Below are 15,845 nucleotides of genomic sequence, written 5' to 3' on the forward strand. Positions count from 1 at the left end.
ATGTTTGGCATCAAAAATAGGAATTCGATTTCTGAAATTTCATGAGGTCCCCCCTTTGAAAAAAAATTTGAGTTCCGGCTTATATGGGAATTTCATATGTGACCGGACGGTTTAGTTTATATTTCCGGAACCATATAAGCGATCCGTACGAAATTTTATAGACATCTATGGGGATATTATAGCTATCATTTGGGACTAAGTTTGTGAAAATTGGCCCAACCATTTCCGGGAAACTGATGTGAGTTCGTAAATTTTGAAAGATGGCCGCTTTTCCCGGGCACTTCCGGAACCGTCTATGGTGGTTAATGTAGTCAACGAAAGTTTGGTTGGCCGTCAGTGACCTAGAACAGCAAATTTAAGTTGTTTGAGAGACATTTTAGCGAAATTTTTACCTTTTTTGCTTTCATCGGAGTATCGGTTTGAATCACAATTTGCTATGTGATCGCACGCCACAACCTGTAACTCCGGAACCGGAAGTCGGATCGGGATGAAATGAAATAGCCATTTACGGGGATGCAATACCTTTCATTTGAGGCCAAGTTTAGTCGAATCGGTCTAGCCATCTCCGAGAAACCGATGTGACTGTTATTCTGAATTTAGATACTTCCGCCGGGGCTTCCGGAACCGAGGATGGTGGCCAATGTGGCCAAATAGACTTTGAATGGATGTTAGTGACCTAATACTACAAATCGAAGCAGTTGTGGTCATATTTTGGAAAATTTTTCACCTTTATACATTCATTGCAGAATTTATTAAAATCGACATTTTCTGCGTGTTCGTACTTATCACCCTGTAATTCCGGAACCGGCAGTCGGATCCATTAGAAATTCAATAGCAGCCTATGGGAATGTTGCACCTTTCATTTGAGACTAAGTTTGTCAAAATCGGTTCAGCCATCTCTGAGAAAAATGAGTGACATTTTTGGTCACATACACACACACATACACACACACATACATACATACACACATACATACACACACACAGACATTTGCCGAACTCGACGAACTGAATCGAATGGTATATGTCACTCGGCCCTCCGGGCCTCCGTTAAAAAGTCGGTTTTCAGAGCAATTGCAATACCTTTCTATTGAGAAAGGCAAAAATTACAAATCGGCATATCATATGTACACTGACGGATCTATAATTAACGCCATAGTAGGATATGGTTATTATGATCCACAAGAGAAGCTATCATACAGTGGTAGGCTAAACACGGGCTTCACTATTATGAGCGCAGAAATAGTAGCTATTTCAAAAGCGATAGAATATACCATATCGAAAAATATTACAAACATAATCATCTTCACCGACAGTCAAGCAGCATGTACACTTCTACTAAACCCAACTAAAACGGACAATGTACTCATTACAGAACTAATTAACAAAATACTACAGTCTAACATAACAAAAGTTCAAATACAGTGGATACCAGGACACATCAACCTAATCGCAAACGACAGAGCGGACACAGCAGCAAAACTAGGAACAACAAAAAATTACATCGAATACATAAACTACAGCAAAAGTGACCTGTATAATATATTTAAAAATGAAATATGGAACCAATGGCAAGAAAAATATAATAAAATTTCAGAATATAAGGAAAAATTCCATTACGAACACTCAAAAACAGTCAAACCAGTACCCTGGTTCAAATCAATGAGCTTACAGACTTTAGACGCAATAATGTTATCAAGAATAAGATCAGGACATAACGCAACCAAAGACAGACTAGCACAATGGAATTTTATACCATCAGGTAATTGCGACAATTGCAACACATCGGAGAATCTCCACCACATCTTATACGATTGCCCAAAATATAAAACAATACGCTCAAATTTCAATTTACTTCAAAATAAAATACTTCTCCAAACAATACTAGCCAGAAGAAAACTCGATGAGTACAAGTCATTGACTCGCTACTTGGATGCAGCAGAAAAAAATGTTTGAGCTTATCCACACAAATCGCTTGAAAAAAAAAAAATAATCAATTACTGATAAAGTCTTAACGCAAACGCATAAAAGTACTATCACCACACCTTACGGCAGCAAAATTACGCGATAGTCAATTCGATCATTCTTGCAACACCATAATTCACAAGACCTGGCTTTATGGACCAATAGGTCTGAGCCAAAAGTCATTCAGAGAGAAAAAAAAGACATTTTGTTCTATACAAACGTTTATTTCTTTTTGGATCAATTTAATGCATTTGAAACATATTTTCAAGTACAAATTTGATACCACGGGCCCTATTCTCACAGTCACGTCACTTAGTGACTAGAGCAAAATTTCCTTCTAGTCACTAAGTGACGTGACTGTGAGAATAGGGCCTTTGGGTTTTTGATGTCTCTTATTCCAACAGCATTTACACATGAACTAAACCAAAGTTATTGACAAATTTCCCCTTGTAAAACCCGATACGAGTCAAATATGGTTGGTGGAAACTTAACTGACATGCTGTGAACACTTGTCTTTGTGAAGTTTGAACTCACTTAACTTATCAAAACCATCACCGCAAAAATCGCAAGGATAAAGCTTCCGCCCGGTGTGCTTCCTTTCGTGCAGTTGAAGGTCCCGTTTGCGAACGAATGAGTCGGAACATGTCAAACAACTGAATGGTTTGATTCCCAAATGAACAAGCTTTTCATGTCGGGTACGATCGCCAGGACCTTTGTACCGATTATCACAGCCATGACGACATTTGAACAGTTTATCTCCGCTGTGAACTCTATAGTGGTTTCGAAGCATGGTCTCAGTATTGAATCTCAATGGACACAATGAGCATTTCCAGGCTCGTTTGTTCTCGTGCATCAGCATGTGATTTAACATGCCAGTAGCAGACAAATATTTCCCACAAATAGTACAAACGGTCTTGCTTCGGGGTGCAATGTCTACCTTCTTATTAGGGTTTTGTCTCCGTTTGTAAGACTGATGATTGACCAATGATGTCGATCTGCGGAATCCTTTCATGCACACTGGACAACTGACATTTTCTTTCCTATAGAAATTAGCGTTGTATTCCCGCCTTTCAGCGTGACTTTTGCTGCCATGCTCGATTACGCTATCGTAAGAATTACTAACAAAATCGCAGTGCTTCATGCAACAAAAATACTCCACTTGATTGTCACTAATAACGAATATCTTTTTTCCGTCGGCAGTGTAGTGATTCATGCTGGACACATGGCGCACAATTGCTGGCAGTTTTCTAGTGCGGAACGCACACGATTGTGTCTATAAATAATAAAAGAATGTTATATACTCAAACAGTGCTGATATTAAAACGACATACCTTGCAGAGGTATATTTTACGACTTTCGTACATTGTTTTATGTTGCACCAAGATTTCTGCGTTCGTTAAAAACTTGTTGCACAGATCGCAGCGTACGCTTTGGGGTGTTTTTCGTTTCCCACGTCGTGAATGTTCCGATATGCGGTGTTGCGCCAGCTCCTCTTGCTGTTGAAATTGTTTTTCACAACCGCAGCATGTGAAGCAATCCTCGAACGTAGTGTCGTAGTGCTCTTCAACTTCCACTCGCTGCTCGTCGGTGTGGGTATGAGACTTGTGATTAATTAGGTCCGTTTTTCTCCACAAAAAGGTTCGGCAAGGTCGGCAATAATAGTGCGTTCGAATAGAAGCTACAAACGCGTGAAGAGATAAACCGAGCTTCGTCCTAAATCCTTTTCTACACGCTGAACAACGATATTTACATCCATCTAGAACAAAATATTCTTTAAAAAATAAAATGTATGTAGAGGAATAAAATGTACCCTCAATTGGCAGATGTTTTTCCTTGTAGTGTCTGTTAAGATCTTCTTCCAATTCGAAAAAAGTGGAACATCCGCAACACACCTCACTTTTTCGTTGAAGTATATCGGTACTTTCGTCTATATTACCGATTACATTGAAATGTTTAAAATCAGGCACATATTTCTGCCAACGAAAACATGTAATCGATTTTTTGTGCCCTCTCTCGGTACAATGCCGTACTATACAAGACAATCTATCCGCAGTAAATTTACAGTTATAAATAATACATTGGTATTGCTTACGGTCAACTTTTCGATCAGTGTGTTCCAGAAAATCACGTTCATTGGGAAAACTCAATCCACAGTATTGACACGTCGTATCTTTTTCGTTAACCGTTGCGGTTTGTTTATGAACTAGATTATAATGATCAATTAGCTGTTGTTGGTTTGCGTAACCATTGCGGCAAGCAGGCACGCAACATTCGTAGACAATAGTGGCCACTCGTTTGTATTTTCCTGAAGCTATCATTAGTGCTGATTTGTCTATGTGAAACTTGATTTCGTGCCTCATGAACTCTATCTCAGTCAAAAAAATCAATTGACATTGTTCACAAGATTCGTAAATATCTTTTTTTAATTTGTTCCTGTGAGCGCTGAAAGATGAATCAGTCGGGAAGCTTTTAAGGCAGAGTTTACATGTAAATTCTCCACTGCCACTGGGCTGCGAGTGCTCCTTCCTACGATGTTCTTCAATATCTGCTTCTGTGAGGAAAATGCTGTTGCATCCACAGCAAATCGGGCCCTTTCGTTGTGCGTTTTGATATATGCTTCCAGAAATCTCGAAAACATCAAACAATCCGGTAACATCTGAAAGTTTCCATTGTCTTGGCATTTTAAAACCAGCTGAATCATCCTCATCAGAATCGTTGCCAACTATATTGTCTACAAGGATCTCACTTGGAACTTCTTTATCTGATTTCTTCGACTGTTGCTGCAAAAAGAAGTCATCTGAACCATCATCATCATCATCATCAGATTCTGATTCAGTATTGTTGCTGATTATACTATCTAGAACCTCAAGGGTCTCTCTTGGGACTTCATCAGATTTCTTTGAGTGCTGCTTCACAACGAAGTCATCTGAATCATCACCCTCATCAGGATCTGTTTCAATATTGTTGTCGATTATACTATCTGCAACCCCAATCGTCTCGTTTGGAACTACTTCATCAGATCTCTTTGACTGTCGCTGCAGGAGTAAACTTGCAATTTCACTGTGGTTTGAAAAATTCAACATACAACCCACGCATTGGGGGTTGACCTGTTCCAGCTTAAATTCCAAGTTACAAACAGAGCACAAGTATTTTTCGATTCGTATTTTTTCAAACTTATCATCTTCTTCTCGAATCAACCACAGAGGTATGATTTCAGCATACAGATCAACGATCAAATCGGTTGGATTCTCCGACTGAAACTCCATCTTTTGCCAGGCCTTCAAAGCAGCATCATTCCATTGATTCTTGCATCCATATCCCTCTTCTAAATCCACCAAGCAATTATTACAGACGTATGGCGGTAAACCATCGCGATTTTTTCGGCAAACACCAGTTAGAAGTAGCAGTAGCTGATCAATTTGGACATTCCAGCGGTCACTAAGGCAAGTCATCTCGATCAATTCTTCAGTGTCTTCCCGCTTACAAAGTCGACAACGGAAATAGTTTTGCTCTTTCCCTTCGGCACACTTTGGTTGCATGTGAGACTGTTTGGAACGTTCGAATAGCAAATATATCCGATGAATCTGGCCTAAGCAATGTACACAGACATGATTGGAAGAGTTAGTGCCACACTACAAGAAAAATATTAAAATTTATAAAAAATTTGTATTTACAAAAACCTTAGTTAAAAGTACTTTTCAGGTCAAATAGATACACACAAATAATTCTGAAAACGCCTTCACTTTATTATTCTAGAAACCTAGGACCTAGTATCTTTAACCGTTCTTTTAACAAAATTACTATCTGCGGAACCGACTTTTGCCGACACTTACCGAGGGACCCAGCGTAGCATCGAGTATTTCGAGTATTTCTGACACATTTTTATCTTGTGGATATACCGTACATGAAATCGCAATCAAACTATTCGTCGCGGGCTGCCTGCACAAGCGGCATCGTATGTCCATGGCAAGAAAATTCGCCTAGCAGCTGAAGTAACGAAATTGTTTTTGTTTAATGATATTTTCGCAGACGCGTTCTCTAAAAAATTGTGTATCGCAGTGATTAGGGTAACCAGATCTCCATCTCACCTACACTGAGAAAAAATCTATAGTATATATGACCAGACTTTTATGGTTGTTTTGACTATTTGCCAAAAAAGTAGGAATGACCATGAGATCGGTAAGACTAAACTTCTGTATCGTAAACAATACTAGAAAAATCGATTACCGCTCAACTATAATGTTGGTATTTATGACAATTTGATCATGCTCACTCCAACAATATTTGTCATCTTAAAACTGATAATGGAATAGTCTGAATCACTATTAAAATAAAGTTAAAATGAAAATATGAGCATCTTAAATATAACCAGTGTCATTGTTATAAATACTTTTTGTGTCATTGTTCTCTGAACAATGTATTAATAAGTCCCGAAGATTTAATGTATAGTTTTTATGAAAACACAAAGGTTAAATTAACTAAATACATCGTTTATGTGGACGAGACCCATGTCGAAAGCACCATTTGCGTATAGTGCTTTTCAGCTGACTATACTTTGTATTATTATCAACTATAAAACTGGTCAATTTTTGCGTTCCCAAATGTATTCCTACATGTCGCGGCCATTACAGTGAAAAACCGTATACATAACATACGGGCGTGCTTCGAAGACTTCAATTTTTTTTACGATTACTATAATTTTGTGGTAAGGCCTTATAAACCATCGCATAATCGAGTCCCAGCCGGAAAGGATTCTTAGTGACCAAATAGGAGTTAGCACTAGCCTTAAAGGTCTCTACACTAAGAATCGGCTTAAAAGTATGACGAAACAGAAAGTCGCAACGGAATGCAGTACCAGTGAGTAAATACTGAAATTTCATATGATAATGAACTGTAACGTTCTCAAACCATAAATTTTACGATCTATTTTTTTAGCGTGACTGCAGAAAAATGAGACTAAAAGAGCTTTTTTAAGATAATTATCGAGGATTATTAGATTAGATCGTCGTAAGTTTATCGAAGCTGTCCAATGCTACAATGAACTGTCCTACCGATCTATTGTGGAAGAGGGTGAAAGCAAGTATTAATATGTACCGTTCTTGCTTCGGCTGGTCAACAAAAATCGCGCATGCTGGCTGCTCTTTTCAAAGATGAGCGCTGTCCATATCTTCCTGCATATTCTATTTTGGAGAAAATGTATTTGGACCGTATCATTCGTCGATCAGCGCAGCAGGATTTTGCAGTCTTGCTTCAGGCTCACCATCCTCGGTCGAGCGGTATTTGGGCACAATCTATTGTCTGCTGGTAAATTGCCGCTGTGATTATTATGTAAATTATTATTTTAATAAAAAAAATATACGGAACGCTTTAATTCACTCTTACCATCCATTTAGTTATATTAACAGGCGTCATTTTCAGAATAACAATATCCTTTCTCAAAATAACTAGTCAACAAATGTCAAAGTCCCAATGTTTTAGTTATTACAAACAGGCCTAGGTCAGGATTACTATGCTTATTGTTATACCAAGCAGCCCACTTATAATGGTCATTTTAACAACATAGTGTTCAATTTCACTATTATGATAAAACGTTAGGTCAACATAACTACGCATATTGTTACACTGAACATTCCACTCACAATAGTCATGCTTTCAATAGAATGTTCAATATTACTATTATGGTACAAAGCTCAAGTATAGTGAAAGTGAGCATGGATATAGTTAAGGTGAGCTAATGCTATGTCGGTTAAAAACCACTATACTCGCAAAGTCTAATTAACCTCCTCATATGGTAAGTGTTACTATATAATTTTTCTTAGTGTACTAAATTCATGAAATAGTTTTCATTACGTCGTATTGGCGATTTGCGGCAAAACCAAAATTAGTCATGCGACACCTATGATTCAGCTCATGAACTGGCAAAGTATACAGTTTGCTTTTTTTCACCCGCAAGTGAGTCGTAGCTTACTACTAAAACTTCATTTTCTTTTCGGAAAAAGCTTACCCCTGCCAAAATATGAATGAAACGAGTAAGAAATTTAGTTTTATTTGCAACTATTCTGAAATAACAGCCATTTGCAACTATTTGGCTCATACATTTCTTCTAAATGTAATCGGGGTAGTATTGTGGTTATAAAAAATCGTTCTGTAAATAGAGTTCCAACTCGAAACCGAGACCCAATCAGTTCCAATGCCAAACTCCTTCATATTTTGGACTACGTAGGAGATTCAGTGAAGACTATCAGAGAGAAGGATTGGCTGTGTATGATACAAAGCTCCTATTAGCCGGATATATTTTTCCTCGCGTGAAGCTTTGTGAATAATATTAGAAATCACCATGTTTTACACGCTTTTCGCAAGATGTTTACTCTTCATCTTATAAAATGATGGTTTTCCTTCATTTTCATAAACAATTATCAACAAATTGTTCGGTGATTTGGTGTTTAAAAGTTATTTTTTACCAATGTTTACAGAAAATATATGCACTATGACAGAACAGAATGAAATCAGCAACACTTTGCTTCCTGCGCTATCTGTGAGCTGTTTCAACGTAGAATCGCCAATTGAGATATCTTTTTTTTTGTTTGGATTGTCTTTCGACAGGCTAAGACCATGGTTGATCCATCTCGCCAACATACTTCAGTTTTTTTCCTTTCATCGGTTTCAACGTTATGTTTTCTTTGTTTCTTATACTATTATTTTTGTTTCCTTGATGAAGTTTGCTATTTGTTTCATGCTTTCTTCACATTTTTCTCGTAGAATTGGCTCCAAAGGCTCCGTATATTCCAATATGTTGTAATTTATTCCTATATTGTTGTTTTTTGGGCAGTGGTAAAGCAAGTGTTTTAGGTCCTCAACTTCTTCGCAAAGGTTGCATAAATCGTCCATCTCTAATCCCCACTGTGCTCTCCTTTCTTTTGTCAATGTGTGTCCGCTTCTAATTCTGTTCATTATTTTTACTTGCTCGGTATTCAGTGTTAGGTGTTTTGCCCAGATCGTTTTGCATGGCGTTTCGCATATCGTAAAATGCCATTTCCCTTTCTTCGTGGATTCCGCTTTGTACCTTCTCTCCCATTCGTCCCAAATTTCCTTTCGGCTCAGTATTATAGCGTCGCTCATTGTTATCCCATTGAAGAAAGATTGTTTATCATGTGTTCGTGCCACCGCTGCTCTATCTGCAATTTCATTCCCTTAGATCTCCTGATGACTAGGGATCCACTGAATCCTTACGTACGACCTACCCGAATAGAAATGTACAGTAACAAAAGCATGATTTTCACTGTGACAGTACAGTAATTTTACAATAATTTACAGTAAGTTTTAGTGTTATGCTACAATACAAAAACAATAAAATTTAACGTTTCTACAGTAAATTTCAATGTAAAATAGACTTTTACAGTGAAAAAGGAGGGTGGTTATGTATCTTAACATTAAAAAAATCAATTTTTCTCTATACATTTTTTTCTCGAAAACAGCAAAATTTAATGTGAATGCACTGTATCAGTTTTTTGCTGAACAGTGAAATTTATTGTTACATGAAATTTTATTGTAAATCTACTGTGAGAACTTGGCATCGAACAATGTTGAAACAGTAATAACTATAATATTTATTGTTTTATGATTGTTTGTAGGGTAAATACTATTGTAAAATTCTATCCGGGTAGGCATGCTCTGCAGCTCTTTGAAGATTTCCCATATTATGTAGTTTTCGGCTACAGCTTTATCCTTGGTGAGGGTTTCGCAGGCACTTCTGAAGTCTGTCAGGATTACCGTCTTACTGTATCCTTTGTTTTTGCACATTTCCACCGCATGTTGGATCGCCAATATTTCAGCGTTTGTGAGCGTGAAGTTGCCGTTTATTTTCTCCGTCAGTACTTCTCCATCCTTTTCATCGTACACTGCGATAGCTTCGCCAAAAGAGTTATTGGATGCGTCCGTGAATATCCTGTTGTATCCTTTGTAGTCATTCTCCATTGTTTCTTTAAACAGTTTGTTCCACACGTCACTGGACACGTTTCCCTTCTTATATTGCCCTTCTCCCAAGCTTCGATGTACTATTTTTCCGATGTCGATCATTCCGAAATACTGCATTCGTCTTCGCCACTGGTTATTTTTTTCCGCTGAATGAACTTGATATAGTAGATCAACGTGTTTTTCTGCGACCTGTGTGAAATATGATCCATTGGATATCTCTCGTGATAGGGTGCTGCAGATGAACTTCTGGTTCGGGGTTTTGAAGGAGATGCTCCTGATGAGTTCTTTTTTTGTTAGTGCCTCAATCCGTTGGCGCATCGGTAGCTGACCTGAATCGGCCAACAACACATTCACCGGGGTGGTACGAAAGTAACCCATCGCGTATCTTACGTACGAGTTCTGTAGAGATTACAATATGCCTATATTCGCTGGTGCTGCATTTCCAAAGACCGATGCCCCATACTCCATTCTGCTCCTGATTATAGCATTTCCCACCTTGATCAACGTTTCCGGGTTTGCTCTCCCTGTTTTCCGTCCCAGTAGCTTGAGTAGGGTAAACTTTTTTCCTGCTGCATTTCGGATCGCTTCGATATGTTTTCGGTGTCTCAAACTTCTATCCAGTGTGTATCCAAGATATCTGTGCGTATTCACAATTTCCAGTCGCTCCCCTCGAACGTTGACACGGAGGTGGTCAATGTTTTTGTTAGTGAATGGTATGACAGCAGATTTAGCTACACTTAGTTTGAGATTGAGCATCTCTAAGCGTCGCGTTAGCTTCGGCAAGAATTTGTTCAGTCTTTTTGTAGCCTCCTCCATTGTTTTTCCCTTGGCGATGACAGCAAAATCGTCCGCAAATTGCACTAGCTCGCATTCATCGTTCGACAGGTCATGCAGGTTCGCTGTGTACAGGTTGAATAGGATTGGTGACAGAGGGCATCCTTGTGGTAAACCCTCGCTCACTTCCATTTGTACTGTACCTTCTTCTGTGGCTAGGAAAACTTGCCGACTCCTCAGATATTGATATAGCCAGGAAAGGAGTTTATCCGGTATACCATCCCTAGCTAATATTTGTAAGAGCAGGTTCGTATCTACAGAATCATACGCCATTTTAACGTCCAAAAAGGCAGTTAAGCATTCTACTCCGTTTTGTTTCTCTTCTTGCACAGTATTTACTACGTAGTTTATGCACGTTGTCGCCGACATATTTTTCCGAAAACCGAAAGACAGCTTAGGGATGAGATTTTTGATTTCTGCTATTTCCGAGAGACGGTTTTTGACCACGGCATTTAAAGGTTTCAATTCTACATTCATCAACGCTATGGGCCTTTTGGCACTTGGCAATTGTGGGTCTGTATTTTTTTTTCTCGATCGGTCGAATCTCCGTGAGACGCCATCTTTCCGGAATCCTCTCAGTGACAAACACACGACTCAGCATCTCGCAGATTTTCATTTGCATTTCTGGAGTTAGCTGCTTGAGCATATCATATGAAATTTTGTTTTCTCCCGGCACCGAGCTATTTTTCTTGCTCTTTAGGACCCCCAACAATTCCTTGTCCTTTAACGCCATCTGGTACCCCTCGATTTCATACTCCGTGCAAGCTGTTGGTTTTTGGATTGGCTTAACCTTGTCCTTAAAGAAGTACTCCTTGAACTCTGTTCCTTTTTCCAGTGTGATCTCTGTTCGTGTCTTGTATTCTCCGGACAGTGACGTATCGATTCCCTTTACGATATTCCAAAGATGTCTAGACGGGGTTGCCTCGTCTATTTTCTCCGATAGTTCCCCTATATATTTCCTTTTTTCCTTTCGTACTTCCTTTTTGAATTGTGCCCTGGATCGTTGCAAAACGATGTAATTTTGCTGGTTTTTGTTCACGTTATACGCTCGTAGTGATACTCTTTTCTCGCTGTACAACTTTCCAATTTTGTCTGTCCACCAGGTTTTTAGATAGTTTGCCTTTTTATTTTTCACCACAAAGGACGCCTTTTTAACCGCTTCATCGAAAACTTCTACCATCTCTTCCAGCGAGTATATGAACTGTGGCCTCATACTGTCTAGTTCTTCTACCACCTTACTCTTGTTGATCCTCGTAATTCGTCTATTGACAATGGGAATATCCGTTTCTAGTTCAATCCAGATACAAAGGTGTGCGCCACCGAGCTCTTCATCTTGAACCATCCATGCAACTTTCCTCGCTACTCCAGTTGTTGCCAACGTTAGATCTATTGCTGATTCTTTTCCGCCTGGAGCTCCGATCATCGTTGCCGTTCCGTCGTTCAACAACATCAACTTGGAGCCTTCTATAAGTGTGTTTATGTACCTACCTCGTGCGCATTCCGGATATTCAGGACTCCATGAACTGTGGTGCCCATTCAGATCGCCTCCGACGATGGTTTCGCCTACGAGGCTCTCCAGATATGTAAAGATATCTTGAAGTGCTTTCTTTGTTTCTGTTAGGTTGTTTCCGGGCGGTAGATAAACCGAAAGTAGGTTAATTGTTTTAACTTGGTGTCCGACAGATTGGTTGATTTCAACTCCCACTGCTTCTAGTGGCCCAAAGTTCGGTAGCTTCAAGTTCTTATATTGTATTCCTTTTCGAAGTAGGATTCCTACACCGCCATACCCTCCTTCCCTTCTTTTGCTCACAAAATTGTACTTTTTTATTACTACCTGTTCCTGTTCCTTAAGCCTGATTTCCTGATGCAAGGCCACGCTTATATCGTTGGTCACCAAGTTTGTATATAGTTCTTCTCGTTTCTCCACTGGACGCATACTTTGAATGTTATATTGTAGTAATCTGAGCGTTTTATTCTCCATTGTTTCCTGTACTGTCTATTCTGATTTCGTTGGATTGTCCCAGCTCTGCATTTATAATTCTGTTTAATTCGGAAGAAACTTCAATCAGTATGTGGTCCGTGTCTATCTCTGATCTTGGTTCTTGTAGTTTGGAGTGTAGCCTGTCGCGCAGATCAACAATTTGGGTTAGCCAAGATTGCGTTCGAAAGTACTTTAAAAAGTCTTTTCTGAGCTGCGCAATGAAGATCTCGAACTCAGTAGCTTTGTGTTTATTCGTCTGTATTGGCCGGATTTCCTCTTCTGGCCTCGTTATACGTCTGTGTTCCTCAGTTTCCTCGACAACTGCCATTTCGGCTTCTTTTCGTGGGTCCGGTTTTTTCCATCGGCGGTGATTTGCTCTGGTGGTGGGTCGTCCACTTTTCAGGCTGCCGGCTCCCCCTTGTAAGTTCGGATAGTCTTCTGCTTCATCCAGCAACTCAAAACGGTTAGAAGTGTCGAAGAGATTTTCTGCTTCTGCAAAAGTGATTCTATTTGTCACCATCATCTTCACTATTTTCGTCCTTTTTTCCCTCTCAGGGCAGTTTCTGCTTGCTGCATCATGTGGTTTTCCGCAATTTGCGCAATGGGTTTTCTTATCGCATCTACTGGAGGTGTTCCTCCCCACAGTTCTGACATTTTGGTTTTGATCTACACACGTTTTTCTTATGGCCGAATTTCCAGCAGGCTGCGCACTGCTTCACCGGGAAAATGTAAAGCTGTGGTCTGAAGCTGCATCCGAAAATTTTTATTACTCTCGGTACTTCTTTTCCCGAAACCGTAACTTTCAAATTCGTCGTTTCTATGAGTTTATCCTCTTTATCCTTTTTCTTAATCCGTTCCACCTTAACCACTGTGGCATCAGCTCTGGTGTTTTTCTTTAGCTCTTCTTCTCCGAAGTTCAGTGGCACGTTTGGAACGAAGCATATGGTTTCCTTGTTGGCAAGAAAACTCGCAAGTTGTCGTCTTTTAAATTTATGCTTTGCAATATTTCGAAGTCACTTCCTGTTTCCAGCTCCAGCTTGAAGCGAAATTTTCCTATTTTCGTAATTTCTTTGTACCGTGTGAATCCCGCCACAAGAAGCAGTTTTTCTAGCTCCACCGGATGTTTTGGTGATTCCTGGTTATAGTCATACGGCTCGATGTAAGCCACTTCTGACAGCACCGTCGCTTGTTTGGTAGTGCTACTGTTTTTCTCCTGTGTGCTTCCCACTGTCATTCCCTTCCGATCCGCCTGTGAGTTTTTCTGTTGGGATCACGTAGCTGTTGATATTGGAATTTGTGATCGTGTAATTCTGTTTGCTTTGAACGGTCCTTTCTTCATCTTGGATGTGTTTTATTTTTCGTTCTTCTCTGTCTAGATCGCTATCCCGAACACGCGAGATTTTTCCGCACTGCACTTTACTCCGTCCCAATCTTTTTTCAGAGATATCTGATGATGTTTACAGTATCCCACATTTCTTTTCAGACAGACTGCGGAATGAATTACTCGAGTACTCGAATCTTTAGTGCTCGATTGTCACTGGCGTGTTTAGTTTCGCCCGATCACAGAATTTTCTACAAACCATCCCGGTCGGAATTTGATTCGGAATCCTGAATGGACTCAGTATGGATTCCAAATCAACAATTGATTTGGAATCCATAAGGACTCCATTATGAAATCCGAACCGGTTCCGGAATGAGTTTAACTGGGATGTACGTACACGTCACGCGACACAAACACTACATCATAACTTGGTGAAAAATTAAAAACAAATGGGCTTTTCTTTTGATGTGCACTCGTGTACACCGGCGTAGTGAAGTGTAAACATCGAAACCGTTTTCTAATGCTGTGCTAATCCAACCAAACGTCGAAGGGGATCAGTGTAAAACAAGAGGATGACATGACGTCATATAGGCGTAGTCAACATAAAAAACTTTGTAACAAAATTGACGAAATTTGTCTGAATACAAACGAGGAGCACGTTAGTTTGCATCAAATTAGAGAAACTGTGCATTGTTTTCTATTGTTTACTGCTACTGCTGTTTGTTGATGACATTTCAAGCGATTTTGACGTTGTCAAACTGATCCCCATTGAGCGGTAGAAAAACGATGTTGCCTCTGTGTGTAGAGATACGGACGCCAGTTGCTTGGTGTAAAACGATTGTTTTGAACAATTGATGCAAACATGGAATTGAGATGATTTTTTCTCAAGTTGATGCAAATTTAGGCTGTTCGCAACGCTGAAGTATTCTATAACCCAGTAAAGTTCAGCCGGAACTGAACTGGAATTCTGGCTGGGTCCAGTTCGTATTCCGGCTCCAGTGACACAACCGATTCTAATTAGAATCGGTTGTGTCACTGGAGCCGGAATGCGAACTGGAACCAGCCGGAATTCCAGTTCATTTCCGGCTGAGCTTAACTGAGAAGGGCTGTTCTATTTTACATCACCGCCTAAGACTGTTCGCTATGCTGTGATGTAAATTTGTTACAAAATGACAAGCCGTCGGATAATTTGGATCTGTCAAAATACATCTAGAACATGGTCTAGAACGATACGATGATTTTGTCACCTGCTCTAAATATTATTTATTCGATTTTGTTATTGTTTATCATTTTCGTGACACATATTGTTTTTTCTGCTATCAGTCGTCACACATTCCAATGAAAAATATTTAAAACAGTGTTCTACTCATGTTTCAAATAGTGAAAAATTAAAAAAAAAAAGAATAGTCGAGCTGTTCTAAATCTGATCCAAAAAAGTGCTCGAAAAATAGAACATCTCACATTAAGAAAAAATATATGGTGACAGTTACCATATGAGGACGTAAATTTGACTTTGCGAATATATTGATTATTAGCTGGCAACAGCATCCCAGTCACCAAATTTTCTGACAGAGACCGCTTTGCTAGATTTCTGTCAGTCTTGGTTTGGCTGCCCTGTCAGATTTCTACGCGTATCCTGTCAAACCTGAGCTAGGGCGAACTCGGTTGCGCTCGCGTTTTCAGGCAAATTTTGACAGGAACCGAGCTAAACCCTGGCATAACTCGGACATAAACTGTGCAAAGATCCTGGCAATTCCTACTTGGTAGAAT

At 39.5% G+C, this 15,845-nt stretch overlaps 3 protein-coding genes across 3 annotated transcripts; all 3 read right to left on the bottom strand.

The window, feature by feature from the left end:
• Positions 1–2,231: 2,231 nt before the first annotated feature.
• Positions 2,232–6,001, bottom strand: LOC131682685 (zinc finger protein 16-like). Its single transcript, XM_058964368.1, has 4 exons — positions 5,799–6,001; positions 3,776–5,597; positions 3,297–3,721; positions 2,232–3,238 (listed from the first exon to the last, which is right to left on the bottom strand). The coding sequence occupies exons 1-4, from the start codon at positions 5,928–5,930 to the stop codon at positions 2,453–2,455; spliced, it is 3,165 nt and encodes a 1,054-aa protein (XP_058820351.1). The 5' UTR covers positions 5,931–6,001; the 3' UTR covers positions 2,232–2,452.
• Positions 6,002–9,156: 3,155 nt separating this feature from the next.
• LOC131679420 (uncharacterized) lies at positions 9,157–11,046 on the bottom strand. Its single transcript, XM_058960151.1, has 3 exons — positions 10,435–11,046; positions 9,632–10,338; positions 9,157–9,202 (listed from the first exon to the last, which is right to left on the bottom strand). Exons 1-3 carry the CDS (start codon positions 11,044–11,046, stop codon positions 9,157–9,159), a joined length of 1,365 nt encoding a protein of 454 aa, XP_058816134.1.
• A 121-nt stretch (positions 11,047–11,167) lies between these two features.
• LOC131679421 (uncharacterized) lies at positions 11,168–12,754 on the bottom strand. Its single transcript, XM_058960153.1, has one exon. It carries the CDS (start codon positions 12,752–12,754, stop codon positions 11,168–11,170), a length of 1,587 nt encoding a protein of 528 aa, XP_058816136.1.
• Between the last annotated feature and the right edge of the window lie 3,091 nt (positions 12,755–15,845).

This window comes from Topomyia yanbarensis, chromosome 2 (genome assembly GCF_030247195.1).
Source record: "Topomyia yanbarensis strain Yona2022 chromosome 2, ASM3024719v1, whole genome shotgun sequence".
NCBI lineage: Eukaryota > Metazoa > Arthropoda > Insecta > Diptera > Culicidae > Topomyia > Topomyia yanbarensis.